This window comes from Lagenorhynchus albirostris, chromosome 5 (genome assembly GCF_949774975.1).
Source record: "Lagenorhynchus albirostris chromosome 5, mLagAlb1.1, whole genome shotgun sequence".
NCBI lineage: Eukaryota > Metazoa > Chordata > Mammalia > Artiodactyla > Delphinidae > Lagenorhynchus > Lagenorhynchus albirostris.
Window position 1 is genome coordinate 78,247,345 of NC_083099.1, and position 14,839 is coordinate 78,262,183.

At 35.9% G+C, this 14,839-nt stretch overlaps 1 protein-coding gene across 1 annotated transcript in view; it reads right to left on the bottom strand.

Moving 5' to 3' along the window:
- Nucleotides 1-14,839, bottom strand: part of EAF2 (ELL associated factor 2) — a 50,128-nt gene that overhangs the window by 9,650 nt on the left and 25,639 nt on the right. Inside the window, exon 5 of the mRNA XM_060149318.1 lies at nucleotides 4,958-5,218. Within this exon, the coding sequence (XP_060005301.1) occupies nucleotides 4,958-5,218 (261 nt within the window). The remainder of the gene's footprint in view (nucleotides 1-4,957; nucleotides 5,219-14,839) is intronic.

The window sequence follows — 14,839 nt, forward strand, 5'->3', positions numbered from 1 at the left end:
TAAGAGACTTCTGGGACAACATTAAATGCAACAACATTCACATTATAGGGGTCCCAGAAGGAGATAAGAGAGAGAAGGAACTCGAGAAAATATCTGAAGAGATTATAGTTGAAAAATTCCCTAACATAGGAAAGGAAATAGCAACCCAAGTCCAGGAAGTGCAGAGAGTCCCAGGCAGGATAAATCCAAGGAGAAACACACCGAGACACAGAGTAATAAAAATGACAAAAATTGAAGACAAAGAAAAATTATTGAAAACAACAAGGAAAAAACTACAATAACATACAAGGGAACTCCCATAAGGTTAACAAGTGACTTCTCAGAAACTCTACTAGCAGAGTAGAAGAAACTCTACTAGCTAGAAGGGAGTGGCATGATATATTTAAAGTGATGAAAGGAAAGAACCTACAACCAAGATTACTTTACCAGGCAAGGATCTCATTCAGATTCAACACAGAAATCAAAAGGTTTACAGACAAGCAAACACTAACAGAATTCAGCACCACCAAACCAGCTCTACAACAAATGCTAAAGGAACTTTTCTAAGTGGGAAACACAAGAAAAGGATGTACAAAAACAAGCCCATAACCATGAAGAAAATGGTAATAGGAACATACATATCGATAATTACCTTAAACGTGAATGGATTAAATGCTCCAACCAAAAGACACAGGCTTGCTGAATGGATACGAAAACAAGACCTGTATATATACTGTCTACAAGAGACACACTTCAGACCTAGGGACACATACAGACTGAAAGTGAGGGAATGGAAAAAGATATTCCATGCAAATGGAAATCAAAAGAAAGGTGTAGTAGCAATACTCATATCAGATAAAATAGACTTTAAAATAAACAATGTTACAAGAGACAAGGAAGGACACTACATAATGACCAAGGGATTAATCCAAGAAGAAGATATAACAATTATAAATATATATACACCCAACATAGGAGCACCTCAATACATATGGCAACTGCTAACGGCTATAAAAGAGGAAATCGACAATAACACAATATAGTGGGGACTTTAACACCTCACTTACACCAATGGACAGATCCTCCAGACAGAAAATTAATAAGGAAACACAAGCTTTATGACACAATAGACCAGATAGATTTAATTGATATTTATAGGACATTCCATCCAAAACCAGCAGATTACACTTTCTTCTCAAGTGCACATGGAACATTCTCCAGGATAGATCACATCTTGGGTCAAAAGTCAAGCCTCAGTAAATTTAAGAAAATTGAAATCATAACAAAGCACCTTTTCTGACCACAATGCTATGAGATTAGAAATCAATCACAGGGAAAAAAAAGTAAAAAACACAAACTCATGGAGGCTAAACAATACGTTACTAAATAACCAACAGATCACTGAAGAAATCAAAGAGGAGGGCTTCCCTGGTGGCGCAATGGTTGAGAGTCCGCCTGCCGATGAGGGGGACGCGGGTTCGTGCCCCGGTACTGGAGGATCCCGCATGCTGTGGGGCGGCTGGGCCCGTGGGCCATGGCCACTGGGCCTGCGCCTCCAGAGCCTGTGCTCCGCGGCGGAGGAGGCCACAGCAGTGAAAGGCCTGCATCCCGCAAAAAAAAAAAAAAACAAAGAGGAAATCAAAACATATCTAGAGACAAATAACAACAAAAACACGATGATCCAAAACCTATGGGATGCAGCAAAAGCAGTTCTAAGAGGGAAGTTTATAGCAATACAATCCTACCTCAAGAAACAAGAAAAACCTCAAATAAACAAGCTAACTTTACACTTAAAGGAACTAGAGAAAGAAGAACAAACAAAACCCAAAGTTAGTAGAAGGAAAGAAATCATAAAGATCAGAGCAGAAATAAATGAAATAGAAACAAAGAAAACAATAGCAAAGATCAATGAAACTAAAAGCTGGTTTTTGAAAAGATAAACAAAACTGATAAACCTTTAGCCAGACTCATCAAAAAAAAGAGGGAGAGGACTCAAATCAATATAATTAGAAATGAAAAAGGAGAAGTTACAATGGACACCACAGAAATACAAAGCATCATAAGAGACTACTACAAGCAACTCTATGCCAATAAAATGGACAACTTGGAAGAAATGGACAAATTCCTAGAAAGGTATAACCTTCCTAGACTGAACTAGGAAGAAACGGAAACTATGAACAGACCAATCACAAGTAATGAAATTGAAACTGTGATTAAAAATCTTCCAACAGACGAAAGTCCAGGACCAGATGGCTTCACAGGTGAATTCTACCAAACATTTAGAGAAGAGCTAACACCCATCCTTCTCAAACTTCCAAAAAAATTGCAGAGGAAGGAACACTCCCAAATTCATTCTACGAGGCCACCATCACCCTGACACCAAAAACAGGCAAAGATACTACAAAAAAAGAAAATTACAGACCAATATCACTGATGAATATAGACGCAATAATCCTCAACAAAATACTAGCAAACAGAATCCAACAACACATTAAAAGGATCATACACCATGATCAAGTGTGGTTTATCCCAGGGATGCAAGGATTCTTCAATATATGCAAATCAATCAATGTGATACACCATATTAACAAATTGAATAATAAAAACCATATGATCATCTCAATAGATGCAGAAAAAGCTTTCCATAAAATTCAACACCCATTTATGATAAAAACTCTCCAGAAAGTGGGCATAGAGGGAAGGTACCTCAACATAATAAAGGCCACAGACAACAAACCCACAGCAAACATCATTCTCAATGGTGAAAAAACTGAAAGCATTTCCTCTCAGATCAGGAACAAGACAAGGATGTTCACTCTCACCACTATTATTCAACATAGTTTTGGAAGTCCTACCCACTGCAATCAGAGAAGAAAAAGAAATAAAAGGAACACAAATTGGAAAAGAAGAAGTAAAACTGTCACTGTTTGCAGATGACATGATACTATACATAGAGAATCTTAAAGATGCCACCAGAAAACTACTAGAACTAATCAATGAATTTGGTAAAGTTGCAGGATACAAAATTAATGCACAGAAATCTCTGGCATTCCTACACACTAATGATGAAAAATCTGAAAGAGAAATTAAGGAAACACTCCCATTTACCACTGCATCAAAAAGAATAAAATACCTAGGAATAAACCTACCTAAGGGGGTAAAAGACCTGTACGCAGAAAACTATAAGACACTGATGAAAGCAATCAAAGATGACACAAGCAGATGGAGAGATATACCATATTCTTGGATTAGAAGAATCAATATTATGAAAATGACTATACTACCCAAAGCAATCTACATATTCAGTGCAATCCCTATCAAATTACCACTGGCATTCTTTACAGAACTAGAACAAAAAAATCTTAAAATCTGTATGGAGACACAAAAGACCCCGAATAGCCAAAGCAGTCTTGAGGGAAAAAAACAGAGCTGGAGGAATCAGACTCCCTGCCTTCAGACTATACTACAAAGCTACAGTAATCAAGACAGTATGGTACTGGCACAAAAACAGGAATACAGATCAATGGAACAGGATAGAAAGCCCAGAGATAAACCCATGCACCTATGGTCAACTAATCTATGACAAAGGAGGCAAGGATATACAATAGAGAAAAGACAGTCTCTTCAATAAGTGGTGCTGGGAAAACTGGAAAGCTACATGTAAAAGAATGAAATTAGAACACTCCCTAATACTATACACAAAAATAAACTCAAAATGGATTAAAGACCTAAATGTAACACTGGACACTATAAAACTTAGAGGAAAACACAGGCAGAACACTCTTTGATATAAATCACAGCAAGACCTTTTTTGACCCACCTCCTAGAGTAATGGAAATAAAAAGAAAAATAAACACATGGGACCTAATGAAACTTAAAAGCTTTTGCACAGCAAAGGAAACTATAAACAAAACAAAAAGACAACCCTCAGAATTGGAGAAAATATTTGCAAACGAATCAACAAAGGATTAATCTCCGAAATACATAAACAGCTCATGCAGCTCAATATTAAAAAAACAAACAACCCAATCAAAAAAATGTGCAGAAGACCTAAATAGACATTTCTCCAAAGAAGAAATACAGATGGCCAAGAGGCACATGAAAAGCTGCTCAACATCACTAACTATCAGAGAAATGCAAATCAAAACTACAATGAGATATCACCTCACACCGGTTAGAATGGGCATCATCAGAAAATCTACAAACAGCAAATGCTGGAGAGGGTGTGGAGAAAAGGGAACCCTCTTGCACTGTTGGTGGGAATGTAAATTGATACAGCCACTATGGAGAACAGTATGGAGGTTCCTTAAAAAACTAAAAATAGAATAACCATATGATCCAGCAATCCCACTACTGGGCATACACCCAGAGAAAACCATAATTCAAAAAGACATATGTACCCCAATGTTCATTGCAGCACTATTTACAATAGCCAGGTCATGGAAGCAACCTAAATGTCCACTGACAGATGAATGGATAAAGAAGATGTGGTACATATATACAATAGAATATTACTCAGCCATAAAAAGGAATGAAATTGGGTCATTTGTAGACACGTGGATGGACCTAGAGATTGTCATACAGAGTGCAGTAAGTCAGAAAGAGAAAAACAAATATCGTATATTAATGCATATATGTAGAATCTAGAAAAATGGTACAGATGAACCGGTTTGCAAGGCAGAAATAGACACAGATTTAGAGAACAAACATATGGACACCAAGGGGAGGAAGTGGGGCGGGGTGGTGCTGGTGGGATGAATTGGGAGATTGGGATTGACATATATACAGATATGTAAAAAACAGATAACTAATAAGAACCTACTGTATAAAAATTAAATTAAAAAAAAGAAGGTAATGGGTAATACTGTCAAATAAATAAAAAAGAAGTCTTTCTCTGTATGCAAATTTTAGACCATAATCGGTATGGCTCCACTGTAAATTCTTACTTTTCCAATTACGCATGCTTATGTATACTTACTTAAAGTAGTCATCAGGAGGCCATTGCTGTCATGATGTTTATTATGACCAGTCACGACCTCAGGAATCCTGCACTGTGGCATGGTAGACATGGTAGGATGTTCCGAGACATAATTCCCTGGATCAGAGGGAGAGGATCTGCACTCTTCATCTTCTGAATCACTAGAACTATCCTTACTGCTTGAAGATGATGAACTTCTGGAATCTGATGAACTATCACAACTACTCATCTGGTCCATTAGACTAGCTTCTGCCTTCAGTTCTGAAAATAAAACAGAAGTTAATAGCGTAAATAAATATTAACTATAAATATTAAATAAATATAATAAAATTTGAATGTATCAGTTTCTAACAAACTTGATGGGGAATAAATAAGACTAAACGTACATTTACAGATTTAAAGCATTTTATTTAAAAAGCTCCTCTACTAGTAGAAAATGAAAAGTAAAATCCCTCTTCTTACCCCTTCTTCAAGTTCCTTTAATCCTACTCTCCAGGAACAATCACTCCTAACACTTTCTTGTGACCATATATGTTTTAAAATTCTGCTTGGAAACTGGCATTTTAGATTTTGACACCAACTCACTTACTGTTAGAGCTTGAGTGTGGTCTTTGTTACTAACCAACCAAGAGTTTTAAAAAAAATGTCAGGACTTCCCTGGTGGTGCAATGGTTAAGAATCCGCCTGCCAATGCAGGCGACACGGGTTCAAGCCCTGGTCCGGGAAGATCCCACATGCCATGGAGCAACTAAGCCCGTGCGCCCCAACTACTAAGCCTGCTCTCTAGATGCTGCAAGTCACAACTACTGAGCCCGCGTGCCACAACTACTGAAGTCTGCGCACCACAACAAGAGAAGCCACCGCAATGAGCAGCTTGTGCACTGCAATGAAGAGTAGCTCCCGCCCGCCCCAACTAGAGAAAAACTGCGTGGAGCAGCTAAGACCCAATGCAGCCAAAATAAATAAATTAATTAATTAATCTTTTTTAAAAGTCAACTTTTCTAGCAAAAATTGCATCCCTGAACCCAAACCTTTCTTTCCCAGCTCTTCTCTGGTAGTCTTTCTTTCTCCCTGTCCTATGTCTGGACAACATATACACATAGTTCTCAGACACCCCAAAAAGTAAAATAAAAAGCTCCTCTGCTATCAAGCTGAGCTATATTCAATGTTGGGATTATGAAAAGTAAAAGACATAGGCAATATCTAAACTTAAATACTATATTTACTTATGCCATTATACTTAATTACCCATGTAACTCAAATAAAATACAAAAAAGAATGTGAACGTTTTAAATTGTAAAAATTGAAATCTGTTTTGTTAGAAACCGTCCTCCAATTCCCTTCTTATTCCCCCAGTACATGTAATGCAACACAATACATACAGATGAATTTTTTCAGCTTTACTGAGGTATAATTGGCAAAAAACTTGCACATATAAAAAGTGTACAACATGATGCTTTGATATACATATACATTGTGAAATGATTACCATAATCAAGTTAATTAACACATAATCTCACATAGTTGCCATTTTGTGTGTGTGTGTTTGTGTACTGTGGTAGAAACACTTGTCTTGACTAGCCTGCTGTTGCTGGATAGCCCTTTCAATCTGGGAGAAGAATAAGCTATCTGAGTAGACGCCTTCTGTAACTAAGCTGGAGTCAGGACATGCTGGGCCTGAATTGTCATCTTCTGAAGGAGGAGGTTACAAGATGCCTGAAAATGCTGTTCTTCTAGTGCTTCCTTGGGTCCCTAACCAGATTACCTTCCTCTTTCAGATTTCTCCTTTGATTGTCTTTTGCATTATTTCCAGGGTTTATAGTTTTACTTAGTGGGGAGAAGCAGAAATAGATAAGTCTATGTCATCTTGTTCCACAATACATTTTAAGAGACTGATCTTACACAGAATATGTTCTCTATCAAAACAAAATAATTTAAAATTTATAAATGGAACCTAGATAATATTCAAGTAGTTGAGAACTAAACACACTTCTCAGAAACCCATGGGTCAAATACGAAATCAAAAAGATTTCAGAAAATACGTCTAATTGAATGAAAATAAAAACACAACTTATCAAAATCTGTGGAATACAACTAAAGCACAGCTTGGAGAGAAATTTGAAACATTAAATGATTATACTGGGGGGAAAAAGGAGGTCTCAATTAAATGAACTAAGCTGTACCTTAAGAAGTTAGAGAAAGAAGAGCAAATTAAAACTAAAGTAAGCAGAAGGAAAAAAATAGCAAAAGCACAAAACAAGAAAGACAACAGAAAAAAAAGTGAAAATAAATGAAACATAAATTGACTGCTTGAGATAAATAATGTTGATCAAACTCAACCAGGTTTATCAAGAAAAAAAGATACTAGATATAAATTACTAATATCCAGAGTGAAAGAGGTGACAGCACTACACACCTTACAGCATTAAATGAATAGAAAGGAACACTGTGAACGACTTTATGTCCACAACCTCAATAAATTAGATGAAATGGATCAATTCCTTGAAAGGCACAAACTACTAAATTTCACTCAAGAAGAAACAGATAACCAGAATATCCATAAATCTTCTAAAAAAAACTGAGTTGTAGTTAAAACCCTCCCCACACCCTACACACAGATCTCTAGTGACAGATGACTTCACTAGTGAATTCTACCAGTTATTTAAGGAAGAAATAATGTCAGTTTGATACAAATGCTTCTGTATAATTAAAAAGGAAGAAATACTTTCCAATTCATTCCTTAGGGCCAGAATTACTGATACAAAATCCAACAAAGACATTACCAGAAAAAAAAATATCCCTTATGAACAGACACAAAATTTTTAAAGAAAATTTTACCAAATCAAATTTAATAATATATAACAGTGGTTTTCAACCAGCTATGATTTTGTCACCCAGGGAGACATCTGGCAATCTGGAGACATTTTTGGTTGTCACAACTGTTGGGGAATGGTGATACTAGCATCTAGTGGGTAGAAGCTAGAGATGCTGCTAAACATCCTACAATGCATAAGACAGCCCCTGACAAAGAACCATCCAACTCCAAGTGCCACTATTGCTGAGGTTAAGAAATGTCCTATATTAAAAGGACAATACATCATGATTAAGTGGGGTTTTCCAAGGAATACAAACTTTCAAAAATCAATCCATATAATTCACTATATTAAAAACTGAAAAATAAAAGCCATCTCAAAACAGCAGAAATTTCAGCAGTGATTCTTGATAAAAACTCAGCAAAACAGAAATATAAGTTAACCTTATGAAGGACATCTAGGAAAAGCTTACAGCTGAAATCATACATAATTGTAAGAGACTGAATATTTTCCCTCCAGCATCAGAAACAAGAGGTTTTCCACTTTGACCACCTCTAGTCAATGTTGTATTGAAGGTTCTAATTGGTGCAGTAAGTCATGAAAAAGAAATAAAAACCATCCAGATTGGAAAGGAAGAGGTGAAATTGTCATTATTTACAGATAACGTGATTGTCTATGTAGAAAAGCTGATGGTATCTACAAAAAAGCTCTAGAATAGTGAGTTTAGCAAGGTTAAATACACAGGGACAATATACAAAAATCGGTTTTATTTCTATCTACTAGCAATGAGCAATTAGAAGTTAAAATCATATAAACAAGAGCATTTATAATAGCTTCCGAAAATTAAATAATTATTAAAAATTAAATAATTATAGATAATGCTGACAAAATATTTGAAGGACCTGTATGTTGAAAACCATAAAGCATTTCTGAGAGAAATTAAAGATCTAAATAAATGGAGAGAAATACTGTGTTCATGGGTCAGAAGACTCAATATTGTTAAGATGCCAATTTTACCCAAATTGATCTATGGATTCAGTGCAATCCCAATAATAATTTCAACAGAAATTGAGAAGCTAATTCTAAAATTCACGTGAAAATGGAAGAGTCCTAGAATACGCAAAACAACTTTGTAAGAGAAGAACAAAGTTGTAGGACTAAAATTTCCTGGTTTCAAGACTTATTATAAAGCTACAATTATCAAGACAATATGGTGTTGCCATAAAGATAAACAAATAGATCAACATATCAGAATAAAGAGTCCAGAAATAGACACACACAATATGGACAACTGATTTTTTTTTTACAAAGGTGCAAATATATGAGGAAAGACAGTCTTTTCAACAAATGGTGCTGGAATAATTCAATATCCACATGCAAAAAAAAAAAACCTTTGATACATACCATGTACCATATACAAAAATTGACTCAAAATGAAGCATGGGCCTAAATGTAAAACTATAAAACTTGTAAAAGAAAACATGAAAGAAAACCTTTGTTACTATGATCTTGGTTTAGGCAAAAAATTTCAATATGACACCAAAAGGAGAATCCAGAAAAAAATGCATAAAATGCATGTATTCAAAATTAAAATCTTTGGCTCTTCAAATTACATTGTTAAGAGAATGAAAAAATACAATCCACAGACTGGGAGAAAATATTTGCAAGGCATGTATATGATGAAGAACTTGTATTCAAAATATATAAAGAATTCCTAAAAGTCTAATAAGAAAATAAATAATCCAATTTTTTAAATGGGTAAAAAGATTTGAATAGACATTGTGCCTGAAGAAAATATAATGATGGCAAATAAGGACATGAAAAGATACTCAACATCATTAGTCATTAAGGAAATGCAAACTAAAGTGACAATGAATATGATCCAACAATCCCACTCCTGGGCATGTATCTGGACAAAACCATAATTCAAAAAGATACGAGCACCTCTATGTTCACAGCAGCACTATTTACAATAGCCAAGGCATGGAAACACCTAAATGTCTATTGATAGATGAATGGATAAAAAAGATGTGGTGTGTATACACACACACACAAACACACACATATACACACAATGGAATACTACTCAGCTATGAAAAAGAATGAAATAATGCCATTTGCAGCAACATGGATGGACCTAGAGATTATCATAGTAAGTGAAGTAAGTCAGAAAGAGAAAGACAAATACCATATGATATTACTTATATGTGGAATCTAAAACATGACACAAATGAACTTATCTATGAAACAAAAAACAGACTCATATACACAGAGAACAGACTTGTGGTTGCCAAGGGGGAGAGGTGGTGGAGAGGGATGGGTTGGGAGTTTGGGATTACCAGATGCAAACTAGTATACACATTGGGTTGGCCAAAAAGTTCACTCAGGTTTTTCTGCTGAATCGCTTTGCTGTATACCATAAACTAAAACAACATTGTAAATCAACTATACTTCAATAAAATAAATTTAAAAAAATTTATTTTTTTAAAAAAATTAAGCCACAATAAGATACCACTATACACCCCATTAAAACTGATACAAGCATTGATATAGATGTACACTGCTGGTAGGAATGTAAAATAGTACAACCACTTTGGAAAACATTTTGGCAGTTGCTTAAAAAGTTAAATACACACCTATCATACAATCCAGCTATTTCACTCCTACATATTTACTATGGAGAAAAGAAAACATTTGTCTTTTCAAAGACTTGTATGTTATGTTCATAGCAGCTTTATTTGTAAAAGCCAAAAACTGGAAACAACCCAAATGTCCATCTTCAGGTTGAGCAGATAAACAAATTCCTGTATATCCATAAAGTAGATTACTGCTCAGCAATAAAAAGGAATGAGCTATTGATACAACCTTCAATAATGGATGATTCTCAAAATAATTATGTTTAGTGCAAAAATCTATGCAAAAAAGAGGACATACTATATGATTCCACCGATACAAATTTCTACAAAAAGCAAACTAATGATAATGACATAAAGCAGATCAGTAGTTACCTGGGAATGGATGGGGTGGGAAGGAGTGGGACAGAGGGATTACAAAGGAGGAGGAGGAAACTTTTTAGAGTGATAAATACGTTCATTACCCTGATTGTGGTTGTAATTTTAGGATGTACACATATGTCAAAACCTAGCAAACTGTACTTTAAATACATGAAAATTTTGTGTCAGATACACATAGAAACACACCCGCACAAGTGATCCTACATGATTTCTGAGCCTGTGTAATTAAAAAGACAAAGTTTTGACCTCACTCCTCTGTATCCTTTCTCCCTTCCACTCGCCCTTTCTCGACCCTTATTCTTGGAACCCAGCCACTATGTTGTGAGGAAGCCCAGGCCACCTGGAAAGGAAATGTGTAGATTTTCCAGCTGACAACCCCCAGAGTCTCAGCCAAAAGCCAGCAACAACTGGCAGGTGTGAATAAGTGAGTCTTCAAATGATTCCAGCTGCTAGACCCCAAGTCAGTCCAGCTGACACCAGCTGTTCCTAGAACAGCTATGAACTATCCCTACTGACCCTACACAAATTGGAGATTTATGAGCAGAAATATGTTGTCATTGTTTTAAGCCTGCCCAAGATTTTCCTTAAATTCCATATATTTGGAAACCACAAAATATTCTTTTTTTTTTTTTGATCAAGAACTTTATTTTACTGGTTGTAAAGGTGCGCACATGCAGGCGCACACAATCACCAGTGCTTTGAAAAACTGTGGGACAGAGTTAATCATAATTATTGAGTTTAAATGTCATTTATCAACTTATTAAAGTGCAAGCAAGCAGCGAAAATAAGCTAAAGACAAGTCTTCCGTTTTTTGTTTTTTGTTTTTTTATATATATATATTTTTAACATCTTTATTGGGGTATAATTGCTTTACAATGGTGTGTTAGTTTCTGCTTTATAACAAAGTGAATCAGTTATACATATACATATGTTCCCATATCTCTTGCGTCTCCCTCCCTCCCACCCTCCCTATCCCACCCCTCCAGGCGGTCACAAAGCAACGAGCCGATATCCCTGTGCCATGCGGCTGCTTCCCACTAGCTACCTACCTTACATTTGGTAGTGTGTATATGTCCATGACTCTCTCTCGCCCTGTCACAGCTCACCCTTACCCCTCCCCATATCCTCAAGTCCGTTCTCCAGTAGGTCTGTGTCTTTATTCCTGTCTAACCCCTGGGTTCTTCATGACATTTTTTTTTCTTCTTAAATTCCATATATATGTGTTAGCATATGGTATTTGTCTTTTTTCTTTCTGACTTACTTCACTCTGTATGACAGACTCTAGGTCTATCCACCTCATTACAAATAGCTCAATTTTGTTTCTTTTTATGGCTGAGTAATATTCCATTGTATATATGTGCCACATCTTCTTTACCCATTCATCCGATGATGGGCACTTAGGTTGTTTCCATCTCCGGGCTATTGTAAATAGAGGTGCAATGAACATTTTGGTACATGACTCTTTTTGGATTTTGGTTTTCTCAGGGTATATGCCCAGTAGTGGGATTGCTGGGGCATATGGTAGTTCTATTTGTAGTTTTTTAAGGAACCTCCATACTGTTCTCCATAGTGGCTGAACCAATTCACATTCCCACCAGCAGTGCAAGAGTGTTCCCATTTCTCCACACCCTCTCCAGCATTTATTGTTTCTAGATTTTTTGATGATGGCCATTCTGACTGGTGTGAGATGATATCTCATTGTAGTTTTGATTTGCATTTCTCTAATGATTAGTGATGTTGAGCATTCTTTCATGTGTTTGTTGGCACTCTGTATATCTTCTTTGGAGAAATGTCTATTTAGGTCTTCTGCCCATTTTTGGATTGGGTTGTTTGTTTTTTGTTATTGAGCTGCATGAGCTGCTTGTAAATTCTGGAGATTAATCCTTTGTCAGTTGCTTCATTTGCAAATATTTTCTCCCATTCTGAGGGTTGTCTTTTGGTCTTGTTTATGGTTTCCTTTGCTGTGCAAAAGCTTTGAAGTTTCATTAGGTCCCATTTGTTTATTTTTGTTTTTATTTCCATTACTCTAGGAGGTGGGTCAGAAAGGATCTTGCTGTGATTTATGTCATAGAGTGTTCTGCCTATGTTTTCCTCTAAGAGTTTGATAGTTTCTGGCCTTACATTTAGGTCTTTAATCCATTTTGAGCTTATTTTTGTGTATGGTGTTAGGGAGTGATCTAATCTCATACTTTTACATGTATCTGTCCAGTTTTCCCAGCACCACTTATCAAAGAAGCTGTCCTTTCTCCACTGTACATTTCTGCCACCTTTATCAAAGATAAGGTGACCATATGTACATGGGTTTATCTCTGGGCTTTCTATCCTGTTCCATTGATCTTTCTTTCTGTTTTTGTGCCAGTACCATACTGTCTTGATTACTGTAGCTTTGTAGTATAGTCTGAAGTCAGGGAGCCTGATTCCTCCAGCTCCTTTTTTCGTTCTCAAGATTGCTTTGGCTATTCGGGGTCTTTTGTGTTTCCATACAAATTGCGAAATTTTTTGTTCTAGTTTTGTGAAAAATGCCAGTGGTAGTTTGATAGGGATTGCATTGAATCTATAGATTGCTTTGGGTAGTAGAGTCATTTTCACAATGTTGATTCTTCCAATCCAAGAACATGGTATATCTCTCCATCTATTTCTATCATCTTTAATTTTTTTCATCAGTGTCTTATAATTTTCTGCATGCAGGTCTTTTGTCTCCTTAGGTAGGTTTATTCCTAGATATTTTATTCTTTTTGTTGCAATGGTAAATGGGAGTGTTTTCTTGATTTCCATTTCAGATTTTTCATCATTAGTATATAGGAATGCCAGAGATTTCTGTGCATTAATTTTGTATCCTGCTACTTTACCAAATTCATTGATTAGCTCTAGTAGTTTTCTGGTAGCATCTTTAGGATTCTCTATGTATAGTATCATGTCATCTGCAAACAGTGACAGCTTTACTTCTTCTTTTCTGATTTGGATTCCTTTTCTTCTCTGATTGCTGTGGCTAAAACTTCCAAAACTATGTTGAATAAGAGTGGTGAGAGTGGGCAACCTTGTCTTGTTCCTGATCTTAGTGGAAATGCTTTCAGTTTTTCACCATTGAGGACGATGTTGGCTGTGGGCTTGTCATATATGGCCTTTATTATGCCTACTTTCTGCAGGGTTTTTATCATAAATCGGTGTTGAATTTTGTCAAAAGCTTTCTCTGCATCTACTGAGATGATCATATGGTTTTTCTCCTTCAATTTGTTAATATGGTTTATCACATTGATAGATTTGCGTATATTGAAGAATCCTTGTATTCCTGGAATAAACCTCACTTGATCATGGTGTATGATCCTTTTAATGCGCTGTTGGATTCTGTTTGCTAGTATTTTGCATCTATGTTCATCAGTGATATTGGCCTGTAGTTTTCTTTTCTTTCTTTATGACATCCTTGCCTGGTTTTGGTATCAAGGTGATGGTGGCCTCGTAGAAGGAATTTGGGAGTGTTCCTCCCTCTGCTATACTTTGGAAGAGTTTGAGAAGGATAGGTGTTAGCTCTTCTCTAAATGTTTGATAGAATTCGCCTGTGAAGCCATCTGGTCCTGGGCTTTTGTTTGTTGGAAGATTTTTAATCACAGTTTCAATTTCAGTGCTTGTGATTGGTCTGTTCATATTTTCTATTTCTTCCTGATTCAGTCTTGGCAGGTTGTGCATTTCTAAGAATTTGTCCATTTCTTCCAGATTGTCCATTTTATTGGCATAGAGCTGCTTGTAGTAATCTCTCATGATCTTTTTTATTTCTGCAGTGTCTGTTGTTACTTCTCCTTTTTCGTTTCTAATTTTACTGATTTGAGTCTTCTCGCTTTTTTTCTTGATGAGTCTGGCTAGTGGTTTATCTATTGTGTTTATCTTCTCAAAGAACCAGCTTTTAATTTTATTGATCTTTGCTATTGTTTCCTTCATTTCTTTTTCATTTATTTCTGATCTGATTTTTATGATTTCTTTCCTTCTGCTAGCTTTTGGGTTTTTTTGAGCACTCTTATGTGACTGATATAGGTATACCTATGTAATTATGTATCTATCTG